Source organism: Delphinapterus leucas, chromosome 7, assembly GCF_059928025.1.
Source record: "Delphinapterus leucas isolate spDelLeu-1000000601 "Yukka" chromosome 7, BTC_Dleu_Yukka2, whole genome shotgun sequence".
Classification (NCBI taxonomy): domain Eukaryota; kingdom Metazoa; phylum Chordata; class Mammalia; order Artiodactyla; family Monodontidae; genus Delphinapterus; species Delphinapterus leucas.
Genome location: NC_143135.1, coordinates 8752103 through 8776954, shown reverse-complemented (window position 1 = coordinate 8776954; position 24852 = coordinate 8752103). Strand labels below are relative to the sequence as shown.

Here is a 24852-nt window from a genome sequence, read left to right as displayed (position 1 = left end):
GCCTGCGTGCAACAAGGAATACCCAATGCAGCCAAAAATAAATAATAAATAAATTTATAAAAAGAATACACAAAAATCAAAAAGAGAGAAAGCCAAGCACACTACTAAAGAAAATCATCATTTTATATATAGTAGCGTGTACACCTGAAACCAACACAACATTGTACATCAACTATACTCCAATAAAAATTAAGAAAAATATTTAAAAAAGAAAATTATCAAATCACAGTAGTAGGAACTAAAAGAAGATAAAATGAAGAAAGCAGATCTACAAAAACAACCAGAAAATATGTAATAAAATTGCAAAAGTACACCACTATCAATAGTTACTTTAAATATCAATTAACTAACTGCTCCAATCAAAAGATATAGAGTAGCTAATTGGGAAAAGAAACCAAGACATTCAGTATGCTGCCCACATGAGACAACTTGAGAGTGAGTCTGAAAGTGAAGGGATAGAAAAAGATATTTCAAAGGGAAACAACAAGAAATCAGAAGTAACAGTACTCATATGAAACATAATAGATTTTATAACAAAGCCTATAGAAAAAGACAAAGAAGGCTTTATATAATAACACAGGGATAAATACAAGAACAGGATATTACACTAGCTAACATATATGCACTCAATAGAGGAACACCTAAATATATAAAGCAAACACTAGCAAACATAAAGGGAGAAATTGACAATAATACAATAATAGTAGGAAAATTTAACATTCCACTGACATCAGTGGACAGATCATCCAGACAGAAAATCAGTAAGGCAAAAGTGGTCTTAAAGACACAATAGACCAGTTGGACTTGGTTGATATCTACAGGACATTATATCCCCCTCCCCCCAAAATCAGAATACACATTCTCTTCAAGTGCACATGGAATGTTCTCCAGGATAGATCACATATTGGACCACAAAACAAGTCTCAACAAATTTAAGATAGAAATAATATAAAACATTTTTTCCTACCACAGCAGTATGAATCCAGAAATCAACCACAGGAAGAAAAATGGGAAAAGAACAAACATGTGGAGACTAAATAACATGCTACTAAGAAACCACTGGGTCAATGACAAAATCAAAGAGGAAATCAGAATATACCCTGAGACAAGTGAAAATGAAGCACACTTTCCATAAACTGTGAGATGCATCAAAAGCAGTTCTAAGAGGGAAGTTTATAGCAATACAGGTCTTCCCCCCAAAACAAGAAAATTCTCAAATAAATCACCTAAACATAATTAGAAAAAGAAAGACAAACAAAACACAAGTCACTAGAAGGAAGGAAGTAATAAAGTTCAGAAATAAAATAAATAAATATAGATTTAAAAAAATAGAAAAGATCAATGGAACCAAGAGTTGGTTTTTTGAAAATATAAACAAAATTGATAAACCTGTAGCCAGGCTCACTAAGAAGAAAAGAGAGAGGACCCAAATAAACAATATAAGAAATGAAAGAGAGGAAATAACAACTGATACCACAGAGAAACAAAAAAATCATAAAAGAATACTATGACTAGTTATACATCAAAATATTGGACAACCTAGAAGAAATTAACAAATTTCTAAAAGCATGCAGCCTGCCAATACTGAGTCAAGAAGAAACAGACAATTTGAACAGACTGATCAGTAGAAGTGAGATAGAATCTTTAATTTAAAAACTTCCTGCAAACAAAAGTCCAGGGTCAAATGGCTTCAAAGGGGAATTCTACCAAACATGTAGAGAACAGTTCATATCTATCCTTCTCTAAAGAAGGTAAATATATACAGTGGTACATATATACAGTGGAATACTATTAAGCCAACAAAAAGAATGAAATAATGCCATTTGCAGCAACTTGGATGGACCTAGAGATTATCATACTAAGTGAAGTAAGTCAGAAAGAGAAAGACAAACAGCATATGATATCACTTATATATGGAATCTAGAATAAGATGCAAAAGAACTTATCTACAAAACAGAAACAGATTCATAGATACAGAGAACAGACTTGTGGTTGCCAAGCAGGAGGAGTGGTGGGGGAGGGATAGATTGGGAATTTGGGATTAGCAGATCCAAACTATTATATACTGAATGGACAAACAAGTTCCTACAATATAGCACAGGGAACTATATTCAATGTCCTGTAATAAACAAAAAAAGACAAGAATATGAAAAAGAATGAATATATATATTCATATATATAGTCATGTATATATGAGACTAATCACTTTGCTGTACAGCAGAAATTAACACTACATTGTAAAACAACTATACCTCAATAAAATAAAATAAAAAACAAAAACATCTATACTTCTCAAACTATTCCAAAAAATTTCAGAGGAAGGAGCACTTCTGAACATATTCTATGAGGCCATCATCACCCTGATACCAAAACCAGACAAAGCTGTCACAAAAAAAGGAATTAGAGGCAAATATCACTGAAGAACATAGTTGCAAAAATCCTGAATAATATGTTGTTATTAGGAAACTGAATCAAACAATATATCAGAAGGATCATACACAATAATCAAGTGTGCTTTATTGCATGGATGCAAGTATTTTTCAGTTTCTGCAAACAAATCAATGTGATATACCACATTAAGAAACTGAAGAATTAAGAAAAAACATATGGTCATCTAAATAGATGGAGAAAAAGATTTTGATAAAATTCAACATTCATTTACAGTAAAAAATCTTCAGAAGGTGGGCATAGAGGAACGATACCTCAACATCATAATAGCCATATATGACAAGCACATAGCTAACATCATAATCACTGTGAAAAACTGAAAGCATTTCTTATAAGTTCAGGAACAAGAAAAGGGTGCTCATTCTTGCCACATTTATTCAAAATAGTATTGGAAGTCCTAGCCATGCAAATACAATAAAAAGAAATAAAAGAAAACAATTTTTTAAAAAAACTGTCATTGTTTGCAGATGTCATACTAGTCATAGAAAATCCGATGATGCCACCAGAAAACTACCAGAGCTCACCAATGAATTCACCAATGTTGCAGGATACAAAATTAACATACAGAAATCTGTTGCATTTCTATACACTAACACAAAACTATCGGAAAGAGAAATCAAACACAAAATTCAATTTCCAATCAATCAAAATGAATAAAATACCTAGGAATAAACCTACCTAAGGAGATGAAAGACCTGTTCTTGGAAAACTACAAGACACTGATGAAAGAAATTGAAGAGGACTCAAAGAGATGCAAGGATATACTGTGTTCATGGACTGGAAGAATTAATGTTAAAATGACCATACTACCCAAGGGAATCTACAGATTCAAAGTAATCCCTATAAAAATACCAAGAACATTTTTTCACAGAATTAGAGCAAATAATTTTAACTTTTGAACGGAATCAGAAAAGACCATCAATAGCCAAAATGATCTTGAGAAAGAACGGAGCTGGAGGAATCATGATCCCTGACTTCAGAGTATACTACAAAACTACAGTAATCAAAACAATGTGTTACTGGCACAAGAACAGACATATAGATCAATGGACCAGAATAGAGAGCCAAGAAATAAATGCATACACTTATGATCAACAAAGGAAGCAAGAATATAGAGTGGAGGAAAGACAGTCACTTCAATAAGTGGTGCTCAGAAAACTGGACAGCTTCATGTAAAAGAAGGAAATTAGAACATTCTCTAAAACCATATACACTTAAATAAAAAAAGAAAATGGATCAAAGACCTAAATGTACGACTAGAAACCATAAAACTTCTAGAAGTAAATATATGTGGAACACTCTGACATAAATCAAAGCAATGTTTTTATTGGATCTGTCTCCTAAAGTAAAGTAAATAAACCCAAAAATAAACAGTTGGGACAAAATTAAACTTAACAGCTTTCACACAGTAAAGGAAATCATCAACAAAATGAAATGACAACCTGCTGAATGGGAGAAAATATTTGCAAATGATATGACTGATAAGGGGTTAATAATCAAACATGTAAATAACTCATACACACCAACATCAAAAAACCCAAACAACTAGATAAAAAAATAGGAAGACCTAAATAGACATTTCTCCAAAGAATACATACAGATGATCAATAGGCACATGAACAGATGCTCAACATCTTTAATCATTAGAGAAATGTTAATTAAAAAGACAATGCGATATCACCTCATACCTGTCAAAATGGCTATCAACAAGAATACAAATAACAAATATTGGTGAGAATGTGGACAAAAGGGAACACTTGTACACTATTGGTGAGAATGTAAATTGATGCAACCCATGTGGAAGACAGTATGGAAGGTTCTCAAAAAACTAAAAATAGAGCTACCATATGACCCAGCAATTCCATTCCTGGGATAATATCTAGAAAAAAATGAAAACACTAATCCAAAAAGATACATGCACCCTAATATTCATAGCAGCACTATTTATAATAGCTGAGACATGGGAGCAACTAACAGACTAATAAAGAAGATGTAGTATATATTTAAAATGGAATATTACTCAGCCATGATAAGAATGAAATTCTTGCAGCAATGTGGATGGACCTAGAAAATATTGTGCTAGTGAAATAAGTCAGAGAGAGAAAGACAAATATTCTATAACATCACTTATATGTGGAATCTTAAAAAATAATACCAATGAATGTATGCAAAAAAAAAAACAGGCTTACAGATACAGAAAACAAACTAGTGGTTACAAAAGGGGACAGGAAGTGGGGAGGAAGATATTAGAGGTATGGTATTAAGAGATAGATAAGACTATTGTGCATAGAACAGAAGAGCAACAAGGATATATTTTAAAGCACAGGGAATTATATCCATTATCTTATAATAACTTATAATGGAATATAATCTGCAAAAATACTGAATCACTGTGCTGTACACCAGAAACTAATATAATATTGTAAATCAACAGTACTTCAAAAAAATTAGAAATTTCAAGTGTTGGTGAGCATGTGGAGAAATTGAAACTCTTGTCCATTGATGGTGGGAATATAAATTGGTGAAAGCACTGTGGAAAGCAGTTTGACAGATCCTCAAAAATCTAAACATGTAATTGCCATCTGAACCAGCAATTCCACTCCTAGGTGTATACTCTAAACACAGGGACTTAGACAGCTGTATATCAAATACAGCAAAAAAGAATGAAGTTCTGGTACATGGTACAACATGAATGAACCTTGAAAAAATTATGCTAAATGAAATAAACCCAACACAAAAGAACAAATGTTGTAGGCATCCACTTATATGAAATATATCTAGAATAGGCAAATTAATGGTGACAGAAAGTAGATTAGTGATATCAGAAGAATAAGAGGGCAGGAGTGAATGGGAAATTACTGCTTGATGGTGATAGAATTTCTCTTTGTGTTGATGTAAATGTCTCAGAAAAAAGACAATGATGGTAGCACAACATGACGAATGTAATTAATCACAGGTTTGTACATCTAAAAAAGATTAAAATGACAAGTACTGTATCTATCATATGACATTAAAGACATTCAAATATATCTCCAAATATCATTGTGAATTATGTGTCTAATTCTGTCAATATTGTTTCATGTATTTCAAACTTTTTTTAAGTTAAGGTACATTTGACATTTCCAGCCTTATCTTTTCTGGAAATGTATTTTGTTTTGAAATTTATTTTATTTGATATTAATATAAAGACTCCCACATTATTATTACTATTTTAATTCTATATCTTTTTCTGTCAATTTACATTTTTTTTACCTCTTTATTGGAGTATAATTGCTTTACAATGTTGTGTTAGTTTCTGCTGTATAACAGGGTGAATCAGCTATATGTATACATATAACCCCATATCCCCTCCCTCCCACCCTCCCTATCCCACCCCTCTAGGTCCTCACAAAGCATCGAGCTGATCTCCCCGTGCTATGCAGCAGTTTCCCACTAGCTATCCATTTTACATTTGGCAGTGTATTTATGTCAATGCTACTCTCTCGCTTTGTCCCAGCTTTCCCTTCACCCGTCTGTGTCCTCAAGTCCTTTCTGTACGTTTGCATCTTTATTCCTGCTCTGCCACTAGGTTCATCAGTACCGTTTTTTGTTTTATTTTAGATTCCATATAAGTGTGTTAGCATACGGTATTTTTTTTTCTCATTCTGACTTACTTCACTCTGTATGACAGACTGTAGGTCCATCTTTCAACTGACAATATTTTAAGTACTACAGTGGGCAGTATAAAAGTACATCACTTTTTTGTTCACTACAAGAAACCATATGCCAATAAAATGGAAAACCTGGAAGAAATAGAAAAATTCTTAGAAAAGCACAACCTTCAGAGACTGAACCAGGAAGAAATAGAAAATATAAACAGACCAATGATGAGCACTGAAATTGAAACTGTGATTTAAAATCTTCCAACAAATAAAAGCCCATGACAAGATGGGTTCACAGGTGAATTCTATCAAACATTTAGAGAAGAGCTAACACGTATCCCTCTCAAAATCTTCCAAAATATAGCAAAGAGAGGAACACTCCCAAACTTATTCAACGAGGCCACAATCACCCTGATACGAAAACCAGACAAAGATGTCACAAAGAAAGGCCACTACAGGCCAATATCACTGATGAACAAACATGCAAAAATCCTCAACAAAATATTAGCAAGCAGAATCCAACAGCACATTAAAAGGACCATACACCATGATCAAGTGGGGTTTACCCCAGGAATGTAAGGATTCTTCAATATACGCAAATCAATCAATGTGATACACCATATTAACAAATTGAAGGAGAAAAACCATATGATCATCTCAATAGATGCAGAAAAAGCTTTTGACAAATTTCAACACTGATTTATGATTTAAAAAAACCTCCAGAAAGTAAGCAGGGAGGGAACTTATCTCAACATAATTAAGGTCATATATGAAAAACCCACAGCCAACATCATTCTCAATGGTGAAAAACTGAAACCATTTCCCCTAAAATCAGGAACAAGACAAGGATGCTCACTCTCACCACTATTATTCAACATAGTTTTGGAAGTTTTAGCCACAGCAATCAGAGACGACAAAGAAATAAAAGGAATCCAAATCGGAAAAGAAGAAGCAAACTCACTGTTTGCAGATGACCTGATACTATACATAGAAAATCCTAAAGATGCTACCAGAAAACTACCAGAGCTAATCAATGAATTTGGTAAAGTAGCAGGATACAAAATTAATGCACAGAAATCTCTTGCATTCCTATACACTAATGATGAAAAGTCTGAAAGAGAAATTAAGGAAAAACTACTATTTACCATTCCAACAAAAAGAATAAAATACCTAGGAATAAACCTACCTACGGAGACAATAGACCTCTATGCAGAAAACCATAAGACACTGATGAAAGAAATTAAAGATGATACAAACAGATGGAGAGATGTACCACGCTCTTGGATTGGAAGAATCAACATTGTGAAAATGATTATACTATGCAAAGCAATCTACAGATTCAATGCAATCCCTATCAAACTACCAATGGTATTTTTCACTGAACTAGAACAAAAAATTTCACAATTTGTATGGAAACACAAAAGACCCCAAATCACCAAAGCAATCTTGAGAAGAAAAACGGAGCTGGAGGAATCATGCTGCCTGGCTTCAGACTATACTACAAAGCTACACTAAACAGGACAGTATGGTACTGGCACAAAAACAGAAATATAGATCAATGGAACAGGATAGAAAGCCCAGAGATAAACCCATGCACATATGGCCACCTTATATTTGATAAAGGAGGCAAGAATATACAATGCCGAAAAGACAGCCTCTTCAATAAGAAGTGCTGGGAAAACTGTACGCTACATGTAAAAGAATGAAATTTTATTTTATTTTATTTTTTTTTTTGCGGTACGCGGGCCTCTCACTGTTGTGGCCTCTCCCATTGTGGAGCACAGGCTCCGGACGCACAGGCTCAGCGGCCATGGCTCACGGGCCCAGCTGCTCCGTGGGACGTGGGATCTTCCCGGACCGGGGCACGAACCCGTGTCCCCTGCATCGGCAGGCGGACTCTCAACCAGTGCGCCACCAGGGAAGCCCAGTACATCTGTTTTTTAACTCACTCTGGTAATCTCTATCATTCGATGGAGTGTTTAGGTCATTAGCAATTAGTTTGATGTGATTGTTTTGGGATTTTCTTTCCATCTACCATTTCATTTTTTGTTTTCTAAATTATTTTCTTGATGATGATAGTGATTATGAACATGATTATTTGGTGTTGTGTTTGTTCTTATGTATCCCATTTTCTGTTTGGGGGGAAATTATTTGATTCTATTTTAAAATATTGCAGAGGAATTCCTAATACCAAACACTGTCTGTATGTTTTTATTACAGACAATGGGCTTATATTTACATTACCACATCTCGTTTAGTCCACGTTGTCTCTACTAAGACCCTCTTTTCTTGATGCCCAATGAAAGACAAAATTCACTTTTCCTTATTTGTCTTTCACATTCTTTTTCTCTTCATTCTCCATTGTACATAATTCTTTCCTGTGAGAGGTTGATATAATAGTCACTGTCTGGGTTATGGCGCTCCTATATTCTATTCTAGGAAAGCACATTACTTGAGGTTTATAAATACAGATTCAACAAAGAGTGACTCTTACATAAATCTTCAACAACTTTGATGCATTGCTTCACTGATCATTTACATCAGTTGCATCTTCACCTGTCTGGTGCTAGAGACCAAAGTACACTTTTAGCTCTCTTGTGTTCTACACACTATACAGACTCTCCACTATGGTAAATACATATGTTAGTACAATGAATGCTCATGGTATATTCCAATTTCCAACATTGTAGTTTCTTTTGTATGGTATCACTTCCCGTCAGAGTCCTCCTGGGGATTGGATGATGAAGTTTTAGTCATGTTAGTCTGTAAACCAGAGTGTTAATATGAAGCGATTTCCGTTGTTGATTTAGCTCTTGTTTACTCAAGGTTTCAGGTACAAAGAATCACTTGCTAAAACATTGTCTAAATTTCAATGTATGCTTTGTTTTCTTAATTTTTTTTTTACCACAAATTATCATTGCTCCCATAATCTAACCTGCCTCTCTGTTTCTTAGGTTTGGGAGAAAGTTGATTCTCAGGTGGTGTTTGCTCCAGCTCGCCCTCTCTGGGACCTGTGCAGCCTTTGCTCCCACCTTCCTCATTTACTGCTCACTACGCTTCTGGTCAGGTTGTTCTGCTGTGGTCATCATAACAAATAACTGGATGCTCAGTAAGTCAACAGTTTTGATTTTCTTGATTTTCCAAGCCTTGAATTTAACCTTGAAATTTCACCCTTATGTGACATTAATATCCCAACTGGGTTTTCTTTCAGTTGTAGAGTGGACAAGGTCCCAGTCAAAAGCCATGGTAATAACACTGATAACCTGTGCCATTAGTATTGGACAGATAATGCTGGGAGGACTGGCTTTTGTCTTTCGAGACTGGCATACCCTGCAGCTGGTGGTGTCTATACCATTCTTTGTCTTCTTTTTCTCCTCAAGGTATGAGCCTCTCTCTCACTCCACTTAAGGGAACCTAGGATGAAAATGCATATTGAATTGGGATGTACTGATTTTCTTATTCCCTGGACCATTTCCTGTTGTTTTGACCTAAACCAGCATTTCTCATCTGTTCACTCTGATCAATTTGAGATTTGAGAAGTAGAATAGGGAGTAACAGCGATCTTCCTTCCAGGGAGCTCGAGGTATTTTCTGCCATTTTCTTCCTAAGTCTTACCCAGTATTGTGGTCATTGAGTTATTCCAATATTATTTTTCTTATAGACTTGAAGATATACCTTCAATTTTTTGGCTTTGGAATGAATAAGTTACAATAAAATTTTCCATGATTTTCTATGTTGCAGATGAAATTGGATAAAGGAAGAGGCAGAAAATTTATTCATAGAGCAATTTAACAAAATAGCAACAGAATTTCTCCAGAAGTGAAAATGACATGCAGATTGGATGACTTACATTACGTGTTCAACACTCCCTCTTCCCTTAAATAATTTTAACAAATATTTATTTATGGATAATTCCATCCCTGCACTTAAAACCACTCTAGGGAGAATTAGCTTTAGTAGATCGCAGAAAGATGACTACAGGATTAATATAGTGAGATGAGTACAGAGAGAAAGAAGAGTGTAATCCACGTCCGACTCATCTGCTAAGTCATTCTGTTCTCATAACAAGGAAGATGTGCTTATTGTTTCCATTTAGTTATAAGAAAACTAAAGCAGATGTAAATAAGTGACTCATTTATGTAGTTAGTTACCAACACTTCTGGTAGTGGCAGGAGTATTCACAATATTTGTTGGCCTAAAAGTTTACATAATTTGGGGACTTCTTTTTTCAAAATAATATACATTATATACACTATATATAATAATATATATATAATATACATTATATATACTATATATAGAATATATACTATGGCACAAATTTGCCAGATCTCATGCTAAGCTTTGGAAGGGAATTATGCAAGCGAGGGACTCTCAAACTTAAGCTTCATAAGCCTCTTGGAAAATCTCCTGGTGAATAAGCAGAGAGGCAATTTGAAAACAAAGTCTGTGATCCTATGCATGTAGTACATTTTTTGCCTTCCATCTAATATCCACCACTTCAGTTGGTGGTGGATATTGGATGGAAGGCAAAAAGCATATGTTGTAATTAACCATAGGACGAATAAGCAAGAGAGAGCTGACTGCACTAGTGTGCCCTTCTTTCATCAGGTGGCTGGTGGAATCTGCTCGGTGGCTGATTATCACCAATAAACCAGATGAGGGCTTAAAGGAACTTAAAAAAGTTGCACACAGAAATGGAATAAAGAATGCTGAAGCAGCCCTGAACATGGAGGTGAGCAGGAAGGGGAAGGTGGTTATTGGGTTGGAGAGAAGATACAAATTGACACGTGCCTTCTCCTTATTATAGACAAACTGCTTTTCTAACAAGGGCAGCTAGTTGAGAATGCAAATTCCCTGGTCTTTCATGGCCATCTCATAGAAAAGAAGCTGTGAGCACTGTACAGAGCTTCTTCCTATAGCTCAATTCCTGATCTGACTCTGTACCCTATGTACTCTCCTGGGTGCCCTGCCCACCTCTGTGGCCTCATTTTCAAAATATCATTGTTGCCATTTAATCTCCTGGAGTCTCCCTTAACTCCCTGCATCCTTCTTCATACCATGTTCACTCCTGTGATTGCATGTGTAATATGTTACGTTATAAAGAAAGGGAACACATCTCTCCTCTCCTATCGGGTGCCAGTGCTCATCACAATACCTGGCACTGTGTTGGCAAATGACACGTTTGTCCTTCTTGAAGGGTTTGAGAGCGACCATGCAGGAGGAGCTGGAGGCCGCACAGACCAAAACCACTGTATTTGACTTGTTCCGCACACCCAACCTGCGTAAGAGGATCTGTCTCCTGCTCTGTGTGAGGTGGGCGCCACGCAGTGCATGACAACATTCAAAGAGTGGGGACATGAATCTATGTATTTCATAGGTTTTAACAGTGCTGTGAGAGGGAGGCGCTGATTTGGAGAAAAAATGAGGAAATCACACCAAATAACACTCACACGGAACTGCTTATATGATGAAAAGTTAGTTAGGTCATTATCACACTCTCAGTCTTTTCTCTGGAGATTGATGTTGAGAACTTCCATCACAGTACAGATTTGGGCACTTAATTTTCTGCTTTTTTCTTTCAATTTTAATTGCAGCAAACATTGCAAACAGAAACATGAAGAGGTCAGAAATATCTACAAATCAATGAATATGTCAGTATGTAAAAAGGTAGCCAACGTACAGATCAAGATAGAGAATCCTAATTCCCCAAGACTTCCCTCAGCTCTCTGGTTCAGCAATATTCACCGCCTCCACACCATTGCCCGACTCTCTTCTCTGCTCACCACCCTCTCCTGTGCCAAATAAAACCTAACAGTGGTTCTGATCTCCTTCACTGGAGATGAGTGTCGCCTGACCTTGACCGTCACATAATATAAATGATAGAAGGGTTCTGTGACAGGCCGTCCCTCCTCATGCTCATTCATGAAGATTCATCCATTCTGTTGCAGGTGACAGTAGGTTGTTCTCCTCCCTAGTGCTTGAGTCTCCATTGGATGAATACACGACAACTTCTTTATGTACTTCAATACTGATGGACTTTTATTTGTATCCAATTTGGATACAGTTTTTTGTGTGTTAGCACAAGGGCTTCTGTTAAAGTCTTGCTCATTATCTCTTGAGGGGATATAAGTATTTACTTTGGTATCGTCAGGAGGAGGAATTTTAAATTCTGAATTTTTGAAGATTCACACACATGGACAAAAAGCACACAGGACGATAGACACCCACTGCCAAGCTTAAGAAAGTGGCTATTGAAGAGTATAATTTATCTTTCCCGGACATATCCTAGTAGACTGCTTATTCATTTAACTACATTGTGCTTTTTGACCTTTTCATATCCACTAGGACACAGACGTACGTTTCTGAATTCTAGATAATCAGAGTGGAAGGGAAAAGTACATACAATGATAAAGAGAAGACCTGTTTGCAATTGCTGTGTTCTGTGATGGTTTCTTCTATTTTCTTTTTAAACATCTTTATTGGAGTATAATTGCTTTACAATGGTGTGTTAGTTTCTGCTGTAGAACAAAGTGAATCAGTTATACATATACATATGTTCCCATATCTCTTCCCTCTTGCATTTCCCTCCCTTCCACCCTCCCTATCCCACCCCTCTAGGTGATCACAAAGCACCGAGCTGATCTCCCTGTGCTATGCGACTGCTTCCCACTAGCTATCTATTTTACGTTTGGTAGTGAATATATGTCCATGCCACTCTTTCACTTTGCCCCAGCTTACCTTTTCTCCTCCCCATATCCTCAAGTCCATTCTCTAGTAGGTCTGCATCTTTATTCCTGTTTTGCCCCTAGGTTCTTTTGACCATTTTTTTTTCTTTTTCTTTTTTTACATTCCATATATATGTGTTAGCATACGGTATTTGTTTCTCTCTTTCTGACTTACTTCACTCTGTATGACAGTCTCTAGATCCATCCACCTCACTACAAATAACTCAGTTTTGTTCCTTTTTATGGCTGGGTAATATTCCATTGTGTATATGTGCCACATCTTCTTTATCCATTCATCTGTTGATGGACACTTAGGTTGCTTCCATGTCCTGGATATTGTAAATAGAACTGCAGTGAACGTTTTGGTACATGACTATTTTTGAATTGTGGTTTTCTCAGGGTATATGCCCAGTAGTGGGATTGCTGGGTGGCATGGTAGTTCTGTTTGTAGTTTTTTAAGGAACATCCATACTGTTCTCCACAGTGGCTGTATCAATTCACATTCCCACCAACAGTGCAAGAGGGTTCCCTTTTCTCCACACCCTCTCCAGCATTTATTGTTTCTAGATTTTTTGATGATGGCCATTCTGACCAGTGTGAGATGATATCTCATTGTAGTTTTGATTTGCAGTTCTCTAATGATTAACGATGTTGAGCATTCTTTCATGTGTTTGTTGGCAGTCTGTATATCTTCTTTGGAGAAATGTCTGTTTAGTGTGATGGTTTCTTCTATTGCAATACCTAAATCTGTCTCTCTCTGGGTGAAATAGTTCTTTTATGTGGACTCCTTTCCTTTAGATGCTCTTTGGGTAAAATGTAGATCCTCAGTGGGAATCTTTGATTCCATTTCTGATGGTACAGTTGGTACATGTTTGCTTTCCTGAATTCTTACATTTTCTTTTAGCCCCAAGAACTCTGATATGAACTTTAAATTTCCCAGAACTGTGTTTGGAACCAGGATACTATGCTCCCAGTCAAGGGGACACAGGTAGTTTCTTTGCAGTTTCAGTCACTAGTTGAGAAAAGGGAAATGCTTTACAGTATTGGGGTTGGCGGAATAGAGGGAGGACTCACAGCATACAGACAACTCTCAAAAAGAAATGATTTCCCTAAATTTTAAGTTTTAATGCTTATATATTCAAATTCTCTATACCATCCAGTTTGGTGATTGAGTCAGGTTATGTTTTCCCGTCACTGCTAACTCTATGCTTAGGGACTCAAAAAAAAGAAGGACAAAAGGAATATCATTTTCCTTTATAACCATGTTATTTTAATGGTAACTTCATCACCCTAAAAGGAAGTGTTATACAAATCAGACTACACCTTAATTGTTAAACATTGATCATTGGCTGCCTGTGTCAATATAATAATCGATTGCAACATGTTGGTTCTAAATCTTACAGCTTGTGTCTTTCCTCTTTTGTTCACGACAGATTTGCAAGCACAATACCCTTTTTTGGCATCTTTATCAATCTACAGCACTTTGGGAGCAATATTTTCCTGTTCCAGGTAATCTTTGGAGTTCTCACTGCCTTAGCCCGATGTCTTGCACTTCTAGTATTGAATTATATGGGCCGTCGACCAACCCAGATGCTTTTCATGTTCCTGGTGGGATTTTCCATTTTGACCAACACGTTTGTGCCCCAAGGTGAGAGAAGACTGCACTTTGGGGAAAAAAGTGTCTTTTTCCCACCCTTCAGGGATTGTATTGGTCACACTTGTCTGAAGTCAGGTTTAAAAAGAGGTACCAGGGGCTTCCCTGGTGGCGCAGTGGTTGAGAGTCCGCCTGCTGCTGCAGGGGACACGGGTTCGTGCCCCGGTCCGGGAAGATCCCACATGTCGCGGAGTGGCTACGCCCGTGAGCCATGGCCGCTGAGCCTGCACGTCCGGAGCCTGTGCTCCGCAGCGGGAGAGGCCACAACAGTGAGAGGCCCGCATACCGAAAAAAAAAAAAAAAAAAGAGGTACCAGTTATGTGCTAAGTATTCCCCCAAACCAATCTGATGGTTTATGAGAAATTCTGCTAAAAATTTTTTGGGGAAAAAAACTAAAGGTCAGCGAGGGGCAAATCAGGCATATGTTCATCTCATCACATTGTGAAGTGCCTTAAACTGGTACAATTTATCCCAGATTATTTCTCTAGGACAGCAATTGTTTACCTGCCTTTTGTCCATTCACACTTCAAATAACAAACATAGAGGGGTGAGGCCTTGCAGTGATCCCCCAGGTGAGGACACAGCATGGTCACTCCCTCTGTTTAGGTTCTTCATTACCAGCTTTGATGACTAGTCACTTCCCCATCTCTACATACCCACATATGAGTGTGGTGTTAAGTCACCATGACTGCAGCTCTTGCTCATGAGAGTCTCCCAGGAAATGAAAAAAATCCCCCTTTTTCAAGGAATGAAGGAGTGAACAGTAGGAATAGAATTTAAGCAGATTAAAATCCTTGTCCGGGGCTTCCCTGGTGGCGCAGTGGTTGAGAATCTGCCTGCCAATGCAGGGGACACGGGTTCGAGCCTTGGTCTGGGAAATCCCACATGCCGTGGAGCAACTAGGCCCGTGAGCCACAACTACTGAGCCTGCGCATCTGGAGCCTGTGCTCCGCAACAAGAGAGGCCGCGATAGTGAGAGGTCTGCGCACCGCGATGAAGAGTGGCCCCCGCTTGCCGCAACTAGAGAAAGCCCTCGCACAGAAACGAAGACCCAACACAGCCAAAAATAAATAAATTAATTAAAATAGGTATTAAAAAAAATCCTTGTCCATTCCCTGTTAGATTACTTTACAAGTTAATAGAAAAATGATATGTAATGGTTAGTAGAACCTTAGTGAGCACTATGCTTCACCATCTCCCAATGCAAGAATATGCTTCACAGCATTACAGGTGGGTGGACTCTGCTCTTTAGAATATCATTAATGATGCAGGCTTACTCCCTTACACGAGAGCTCTTTCCAATATTATAAAGCTATAATTAGATTTCTCTTTATACTGTGCAGAAAACTGTTTCTCTGAAATTTTTTTTAGTGGTCCCAAATTATTTTTTTCCAAATAGAAGTTTCCATTTTTGGTTCCTCATGTCTAACATTGATGTAGATCCAGCTTCTCTTCAGCCTGTCCACTAACAGAAGAGCCCTGTCCTTCTATTACTCTCTTGTACCATACTCACCCCACGGCAATGCTGTATCTACACTAGGTTGACTGACTCATTGAGGTTTGTCTGGGACTTTCCAGGTTTTATTAATGAAAATCTCACATTGCTAAAACCTCCTAATTCCCAGGAAAACCAGGATGACTGGTCACTTTAAATTCTGCACTTTAATTGTAAAGTCCTCAAGGTTAAAGCTGAGGCTTAGACACAGTAATTGTCCACATGACAGTCCTACCTTCTATAATAAGCATAGAGCAAGTACTGGACAGAATAACTAAAAGCAAATTTCTGCCACACTCACCTTTCCTTCTTCTTCTCTGGCAAATCTCAGATATACAGAGAGATTTGCTACAATTAACCGAGATAATTTTATGTACATTTTACAACCTATGTTGATAACTTTATCTTTCTCAGTTTATAAGACTCCATGATCCTGCTACTGTAATATTTTCTACAATCTATTTCAAACATACAAATAACCTGTAGAGTTGTTTGTCCTGAATAAATTTGGTGGTTGCTGATTCCTTTAACAGAGCTTTCTTAATCTCACTGGTCTTCCTCTCTCTAGAAATGCAGACCCTGTGTGTGACTTTGGCAAGTGTGGGAATCAGCTGTGGTGCCGCTTCTATCACCAGTTACTCTGTCCACTGTAATGAACTCATCCCCACTCTCCTCAGGTATAAAGATTTTTTATATCCTTCCAAAGCCTGAGTAAAGATTGATATATAGTGTCCAGTAGTTTAATATAATTTGTGATTTAGGAAAGGGACCAGGAAAATGTTCTAATTCCACTAATAATAAGGTAGTAGTTGCCCATTTGTAAGTTCCAATTATGAGTGTAAAACAGAAACATAAAGCACTAAACATATTAGAAAATAAAAACAAACAAAAAAAGTGGATTTAACCTTAATTACTGTGTACTTGAGGCTGGCTTTGGATATGGATTTTCTAAAAAGTGACTTTTTATTGTTTATCATCTAATAACTGTAAACTGTACTACTAGAATAGAAAATGAAAAATCAAAAACCAAGAACTTTGAATATCCCTCCAGGGCCAAAAAATAGGACTTTCCCAGCTAATTGATGCTTATTGTGGAATAACATAATAAGAAATGTTAATTATAAAGCGATTATTTGTAATAGTAATAGTAACAATATACTAAAAAACAATTATCACCAAAGTTTATCAGAAAAGCTGACTTGGTGCCATGTACCGTGCCAAGCAGTACTTCAATACATCTGTTTTTATTAAAATGATGAAAATGGGTCTTAACACATTTTGACCCTTTCAAAGACAGCTAGAAAATCACAGAGCAAATCACAAAAACAAGTGTTTCGTAAAGCCCACATATGTAATAATTGTGTTTTAGCGTGTTCCATAATCACATCAAAATAATAGATCATAAGTTACATGTGTGGATTTTTACTGGATTATTATGTATTCTTGTTTATCTTTCAGGGCAAAAGCTTTGGGATTAGATGTAATGGCCAGTAGGTGTGGGTCAGCACTGGCTCCCCTCTTGATGACCCTGGTGGTGTATCTACCCACTCTGCCCTGGATCATCTATGGAGTATGTCCCATTATTGCGAGTCTTGTTGTCCCTTTCCAACCTGAAACCAGAAATCTGCCTCTGCTTGACACCATCCAGGATGTGGAAAATAAGTGAGTAATGCTTCTAGCCACCCCCTGGGAGAGACTGTGTGCTTTGGACCTGTGAGTGAGAAAGACAAAACACAGGGTGGGTCCCTTAGATCACTGGAAAGGCTGAGCCTGCTGGGATACTTCCATCTTGGGCCATGGCCTTCACAAGTGGCAAGGTCATTTCTAACCATTGTGAGTTCCAGTCTAGACTGCAGAGATTCCTCTCTGCCCTGTTCTCATTGGTAGTTTTAGTGCTGAAGAGACAGTAATTAGCTCTACTGTGAGGGCATATCCTACCTGCCCTCATGACAGTATTTCATGATCCTCAGATCCATAAGAGCAGGGGATATAAAGGGAAAAGAAATGGGATGACCAGTGAAGGAACAATGTTAGGAAGATCATGTTGAGTTAAAGACTCTTTGATGATGGCCATTCTGAAAATCTACAAACAATAAATGCTGGAGAAGGTGTGAAGAAAAGGGAACCCTCTGGCACTGTTGGTGGGAATGTAAATTGATACAGCCACTATGGAAAACAGTATGGAGGTTCCTTAAAAAACTAAAAATAGAACAACCATATGACCCAGCAATCCCACTACTGGGCATATACTCTGAGAAAACCATAATTCAAAAAGAGTCATGTACCACAATGTTCATTGCACCACTATTTACAATAGCCAGGACATGGAAGCAAACTAAGTGTCCATCAACAGATGAATGGATAAAGAAGATGTGGCACATATATACAATGGAATATTACTCAGCCATAAAAAGAAATGAAATTGAGTTATTTGTAGTGAGGTGGATAAACCTAGAGTCTGTCATACAGATTGAAGTAAGTCAGAAAGAGAAAAACCAATACCATATGCTAACACATATATATGGAATCTAAAAAAAAAAAAAGGTTCTGAAGAACCTAGGGGCAGGACAGAAACAAAGATGCAGACGTAGAGAATGGACTTGAGGACACGGGAAGGGGGAAGGGTAAGCTGGGACGAAGTGAGAGAGTGGCATGGACATGTATACACTACCAAATATTAAATAGATAGCTAGTGGGAAGTAGCCACACAGCACAGGGAGATCAGCTCGGTGCTTTGTGACCACCTAGAGAGATGGGATAGGGAGGGTGAGAGGGAGACACAAGAAGGAGGAGATATGGGGATATATGTGTATATATAGCTGATTCACTTTGTTCTACAGCAGAAACTAACACACCATTGTAAAGCAATTATACTCCATTAATGATGTTAAAAAATTTTTTTAAAGAAAAAATATAAAGACTCTCTTTGAAAAGATAATAAAGAAATAAATCTTGTGTAGGTGCTTGTAAGATTCAGGCAAATTTTGTCACTACAAGTAATGGAAAGTATCAAGGATAGGGGAAAAAAGTAACTAGTAAAAGTCTTTTAATATGAGAAATATGCTATCTTCGTAACCTAGGGCCTCAATAATAAAGTTCCACAAACTGAGTGAATTAAACAACAGAAATGTATTGTCTCACAGTTCTGGAGCCTGGAAGTCTGAACTGAAGTTGTTGGCAGGGCCATGCTCCCTCTGAAGGCTCTAGAGAAGGGTCTGTTCCAGGTCTCTCCTGGTTTCTGGTAGTTCCTTGGCTTGTGGCAGCTTAACTCCAGTCTCCACATGGCATCTCCCTGGCATGTCTCTACGTCCAAATATCCCCTTTGTATAATGACACCAGTCAAATTGGTTTAGGGGCCCAACCTACTCCAGTATGACTTCATCTTAATTAATTATATCTGCAAGAACCATGTTTCTAAATATGGCAATCTCATATTCTGAGATACTGAGAGTTAAGGCTTCAGCATATGAATTTTTGAAGGGACATATTTCACTGCATAACAAATGGGGCTAAGATTTTCAACTCACCCCTTGACTTTCCAAAGGTGTCTTTGGTCAGAGGTCTAAAAAGACCAAGTGAGAGTAGCACTTTCTAACGGCTTTCTTGGGTCTGCACAGTCAGCAGAGCCTTTTGCAGGATGAGTGTCAATCTCTCATGGATTTTATTGGATTGTAAAAAGCTGATGGTTAAGGATCAGTTTGTACTTGTGCACGGATGGCATCCAAACTTACTTTTATTATTTTCTATTTTTTAATGTGTGTTTTTATTTGCTAACTCATTGGTTGATTTGGTTTTTTCTGTTTTGTTTTTCCAGCAAAAAATTCTTGAGAGAAGCACATGAAAAAGATTTCTACATTAAAGTGACAACATTTTAAGTGGATTTCATGAGATAACTCGTGAGGAAAATAAAAATATGAAGAAGAAAATGGGAGTTTTCCTTTATCTTTACATACTAGCAAGAAAGTATACTGGAACATGAATCTCATTTACAATCATGGCATTAATTTGCAATTAAACATATGATTTCTTGGAACATGTAATTCCATGATCAGAAAAATGGTGCCCATGTAGAATGTTAGGAAACATGTTTTCCTCTTGTATTCCTGAAGGAGTTGGCGTAAAATGGGTAATATGTTTTCCTTAAATATTTGGTAAAATTTTCAGTGAAGATACCTGTAGTTTTCTTTGTGGGAGAATGTTTAACTATAAATTTATTTCATGTAATAGATATAGGACTATTTAGTTTATCTTTTTCTTCATTAATAGTTTCTCTCCTTATCATGGATTTTATTTTCCTATAACTTTACTTACCTAATTTTTGATGGATGCCAAGCACTGTGTCTTAACTTCTTGGATGCTAGATACTTTTTATTCCTAAAAATATTATTGAGTTGTTTGGGATATGCCTAAGTGACTTGAAAACACTGATCTTTTTGGGTCTGGGGGAAATCCTGTGGAGTGTCTACCAGGCAGCTGTTTGGACTCATCCACAGGCTATCAATACTGGTAAGGGGCTGAAGAACCATGGGCAAAAGGACTGCCTGGAGTTATCTCCTGGCTTGCTCACCAAATATGTAACCAAACCAGGTTTGTTTGCCCGTAGAACAACAAGCCAAACACTGAGTCACTGACATTTGCAACAGAGACAGTGTTATTTGTGAGGTAGCCAAGTGAGGACACAGGAGAATAAATCTCAGATATGCATCTCCAAAGGCCAGAGGCTTGAGGTATTTATGATATAAAGAAGCAGAGTGGTCTCAGGCATTTGGAAAGGTGATTGGAGATTGGGGAAAGATGAAGTAACACATTTCTGTGCAGGCCCAGCTTTAGGGTCAGTGGGCTCAACTAGTCTTAGCCAGGTGTATTGGGCAGGAGCTGACTCCAAATTTTTGGAAAACAGCTGAAGCCCCCATTACTATAGTGATTCATACATCAGAAGTATTATCTATAGGGGTGGTTAGAAGTCTGATGATAAATTATGTAGGGTTCATGAAGTTTGGAGGGTTTGTATTTAGAGAAAGGGGAAAAAATACAAAAGAAGTAGGCTTAATCAGTAAAGGCAGGTTACAAGCAGAGGGTTTTCTAAGAAACTGTTCCCTTATCTGCTGCTCTGTTAGACGCATTCAATGATTTCTGTTAAACACCAGCTTCCATTAATCCTATGGAGCATGGTTTCATAATTTCTCCCTCTTCATCATCTTTCTCTCTCTTGCTACCAAACTTTATGTGTTTCTCTGCTTCCTGTTAATTTCCCCTTTGTCCTATTCTTTATTTTTTCTTTAAAAAATTTTTAATTACGGAACTTAATTATCTACAGAAAATAGTTTTTAAAAGACACATATATACACCATATATACCAAAATTAAACATATATGACTAGTTTGCTGTGGTACAGAGCTTCCCTTCAAAAAGGAGGAGGGTTCTGATCCTGAAGAAGATAGAGTAAGCATACGGAATCTGTTTCTTTTGACTAAATGCACCATGAAAGAACTCATGGGGCAACTATTCTAGACTGTGAAAGTATATATAGTAATATATTAACATGTCTTAAAAATAATAGCACAAAGTGGATGGAGGAGGAAATAGAGCTCTATAGGAGTAAAGTTTCTATATATTATGGAATTCAGTGAGTATAAATATGAAGTAGGTTCTGATAGCTTATGCTGTGTATTATAACCTCTGGAGCAACTACTGAGAAACCACTGAGAAAAAAAAGAGTTTAAAATACTTAAATAAATTAAATGATACACTAGAAAATATTTACTTTAAAGGTGGTATCAAAAGAGGACTAGAGGAATAAAATAGTCATGAGACAGAAAGAAAAATAAAATCAAAATAATTGATGTGATTCCAACTGTATCAATAATAATATTTACAATCTAATTAAAAGCAGAGATTGGCTGGATGAGAAACAAAAGTATCCAACTCTATGTTGTCTACAGGAAATGTACTTTAGACCTGATACCAATAGGTTGAAAGTAAAAGGATAGAAAAAGAAATACCATTCAGACCGCAACTGCAAGATAGCTGGTGTGACTATATAAATATCATACAAAATAGACTTTCAGACAACAACTGTGACTAAAGCAAAATCTGCACATTTTAGGATGATAAATAGGTCAATTAATCAAGAAGATATAAGAATTATAAATGTGCATAAATGTAACAACAGAACCCTAAAATAGATGAAGCAAAAACTGACAGAACTGAAGGTAGAAATAGAAAATTCAAACAATAATAGTTGGAAGCATCAATATCCTGCTAAATATAATGGATAGAACCTTTGTTAGAAGGTCAGGAAGTGTAAAGAAGATTTGAACAATGCTATAAACAAAGAAGACCTAACAAGTATAGAACACTTCACCTAAAACATCACAGTACATATTCTTCTCAAGAGCTCATGGAACATTCTCCAGAATAGACCATAAATTAGTCCATCAAACAAGCCTTTAGACACAGTAAAGGACGGAAATAATGCAAAATATGTTCTTTGACCACAATAGAATTAAATTAGAAATCAACAATATAAATTTTGAGAAATTTACAAATATGAGGAATTAAGTTATACACTTCTACCTAACCATTAGTTAAAGAAGAAATCACATGGAAAATTAGAGAACTTTTCAAGATGAATGAACAGGAAAACATAACATACCAAAATTTATAGGATGCACTAAAGCAATTCTTAGGGGAAAAGACATGGAAGAAAATGACTATATTAAATAAAAAGAAAGAGCACAAATCAGTAATCTAACCTTCAATCTTTGAACTTGAAAAAGAAGAGAAAACTAAATCCAAAGAAAGCAGAAGGAAGGTAATAACATTAGTACAAAGATAAAAAAGAGAGAGATAATAGAAAAACAATGGAGAACAATCAGTGAAACCAAATTGATTCTTTGAAAAGGTGAACAAAATAGGGTGAATAAACTTTAAGTGCCTTAACTAAGAAAAGAATTAGAAGAGACTCAAGTTTCTAAAATCATAAATAAAAAAGAGCAGATAGGTAATCCTGTGAACAACTGAATGCCAAGAAATGAGATAATTTGATGAAATGGACAAATTCCTAGAAGGGCAAAATTTACCAAAACTGGCTCAAAGAAGGAACAGAAAATCTGAATAAGACTATAAAAATTAAAGATCTTAAGTTACTACTTTAAAACTTCCTACAAAGAGAAGCTCAGTCTAATTTACCTTCACTGGTGAACTCTACCAAACATTTAAAAGGAATTAACATGGATCCTTCACAAACTCTTTTAGAAAATAGATGGGAAGTGAGCAAAAGAAAGGGAGTTCACCCTGGTAAACAGTGTATATGCCTTTTCAGTTTGTTGATTATTTCCTTTGCTTTTTGAAGCTTTTGAGTTTTATGTAGTCCACTTTTCTATTTTTGACATTGTTGCCTGTGATTTTCATGCCAAATCCAAGAAATCATTGCCACCAACGTCAAAGTTTTTCCCTAGCTTTTTCTCTGAGGAGTTTTAGAGTTCCAAGTCAGTGTTTACATCTTGCTTAAAAGTGGAATATTTGTTGTCCATAAAAAAGAAGCAAATCCTGCCATTGGGACAACATGGATAAGCATACAGACATTATTATAAGTGAAATAATCCAGTTACAGAATGACAAATATGGCATGATTCCACTTGTATGAGGTTTTTAAAATAGTCAAAGTCATAGAAGCAGAGAGTAGAATGAATGGTAGTTGTCAGGGGCTGGGGGGAGAGAGAAGTTGGAAATTGTTTTCCAATGGGTATAAAGTTTTTTTATTCATGATGAATAAGGCTATAGTTAACAATATGGCATTGTGCATTTTATAATATGTTAAAGGGGTGGATCTTATGTTGTGTTCAATAAAAAAAGATTACAAAGGCACAGAAGGGAATTTTTCCAGGTGATCAATATGGTTAGTACCTTAGTTTAGTGATGGTGTCATAAGTGTATGCATATGCACAATCTCAACAAAATGTGAAGTTATTTGGTGTATCAATTACACCCCAGCAAGACTAAAAAGGAGCAAATACAAAGAACCTACAGAAATTCTCACCCTAAATGGTGAAAGGCTGATTTCTTCACCATAAATTCAGGGAAAATATAATGATGTCAGCTATCATCATGTATATTCAACAAAATATTAGAAGTTCTAATGAGGGTAATTAGAGAAGACAAATAAATAAAAGATAACCATATTCGAAAAGAAAAAGCAAAACGGTCTTTATCTGTAGACGACATGATTTTGTATGTAGAAATTCCCAAGGATCCACTAAATATATGTTAGCAGTAATAAATGAGTTTATGAGCTTTGCAAAATACAAAATAAATTGCAAAAATCAATTGTATTTCTTTACACTAGCAATAGACAATCCAAAAACAAATCTTTTTTTTTTTTTTGAACCCATGTCCCCTGCATCGGCAGGCGAACTCTCAACCACGGCGCCACCAGGGAAGCCCCAAAAACAAATCTTATAAAAATCAATTTACAATAGTATCATAGGGAATAAAATACACAGAAAAAGTTAATAGGAGTGCAAGAATTGTCCACTGTAAACCAAAAAACAGTGTTCTGAGAAAATAAAGAAGATCTACATAAATGGGAAGATAGCTCATATTCTTGTATTGGGAGGCTTAGTGTTGTCAGTAAAGCAATACCCCCAAGTTGACCTATAGTTTCAACAAAATTTCTATCCAAATCTCAACTGGCTTACTTTTGGGCAGAATTGACATTAATTGTCAATTTATAACATCATTGTCATTAATATTGATATGGACTCAAGGACCCAGATTGCCAAAACAATATTGGAAAAGAAAAATAAACTTAGAGGACTTTCACTTTACAATTTCAAAGGTTACTGCAAATCTATAGTACAGTGTGATTCAGGCATTAGGATAGAC

At 36.4% G+C, this 24852-nt stretch overlaps 1 protein-coding gene across 1 annotated transcript in view; it reads left to right on the top strand.

The window, feature by feature from the left end:
- Positions 1-19841, top strand: part of LOC111184093 (solute carrier family 22 member 10-like) — a 38727-nt gene extending 18886 nt beyond the window's left edge. The window contains exons 3-9 of the mRNA XM_089914647.1: positions 9044-9469; positions 10701-10824; positions 11290-11405; positions 14251-14465; positions 16535-16643; positions 17425-17628; positions 19781-19841. Coding sequence (XP_089770773.1) covers positions 9044-9469; positions 10701-10824; positions 11290-11405; positions 14251-14465; positions 16535-16643; positions 17425-17628; positions 19781-19841 — 1255 coding nt within the window. The remainder of the gene's footprint in view (positions 1-9043; positions 9470-10700; positions 10825-11289; positions 11406-14250; positions 14466-16534; positions 16644-17424; positions 17629-19780) is intronic.
- Positions 19842-24852: the final 5011 nt, after the last annotated feature.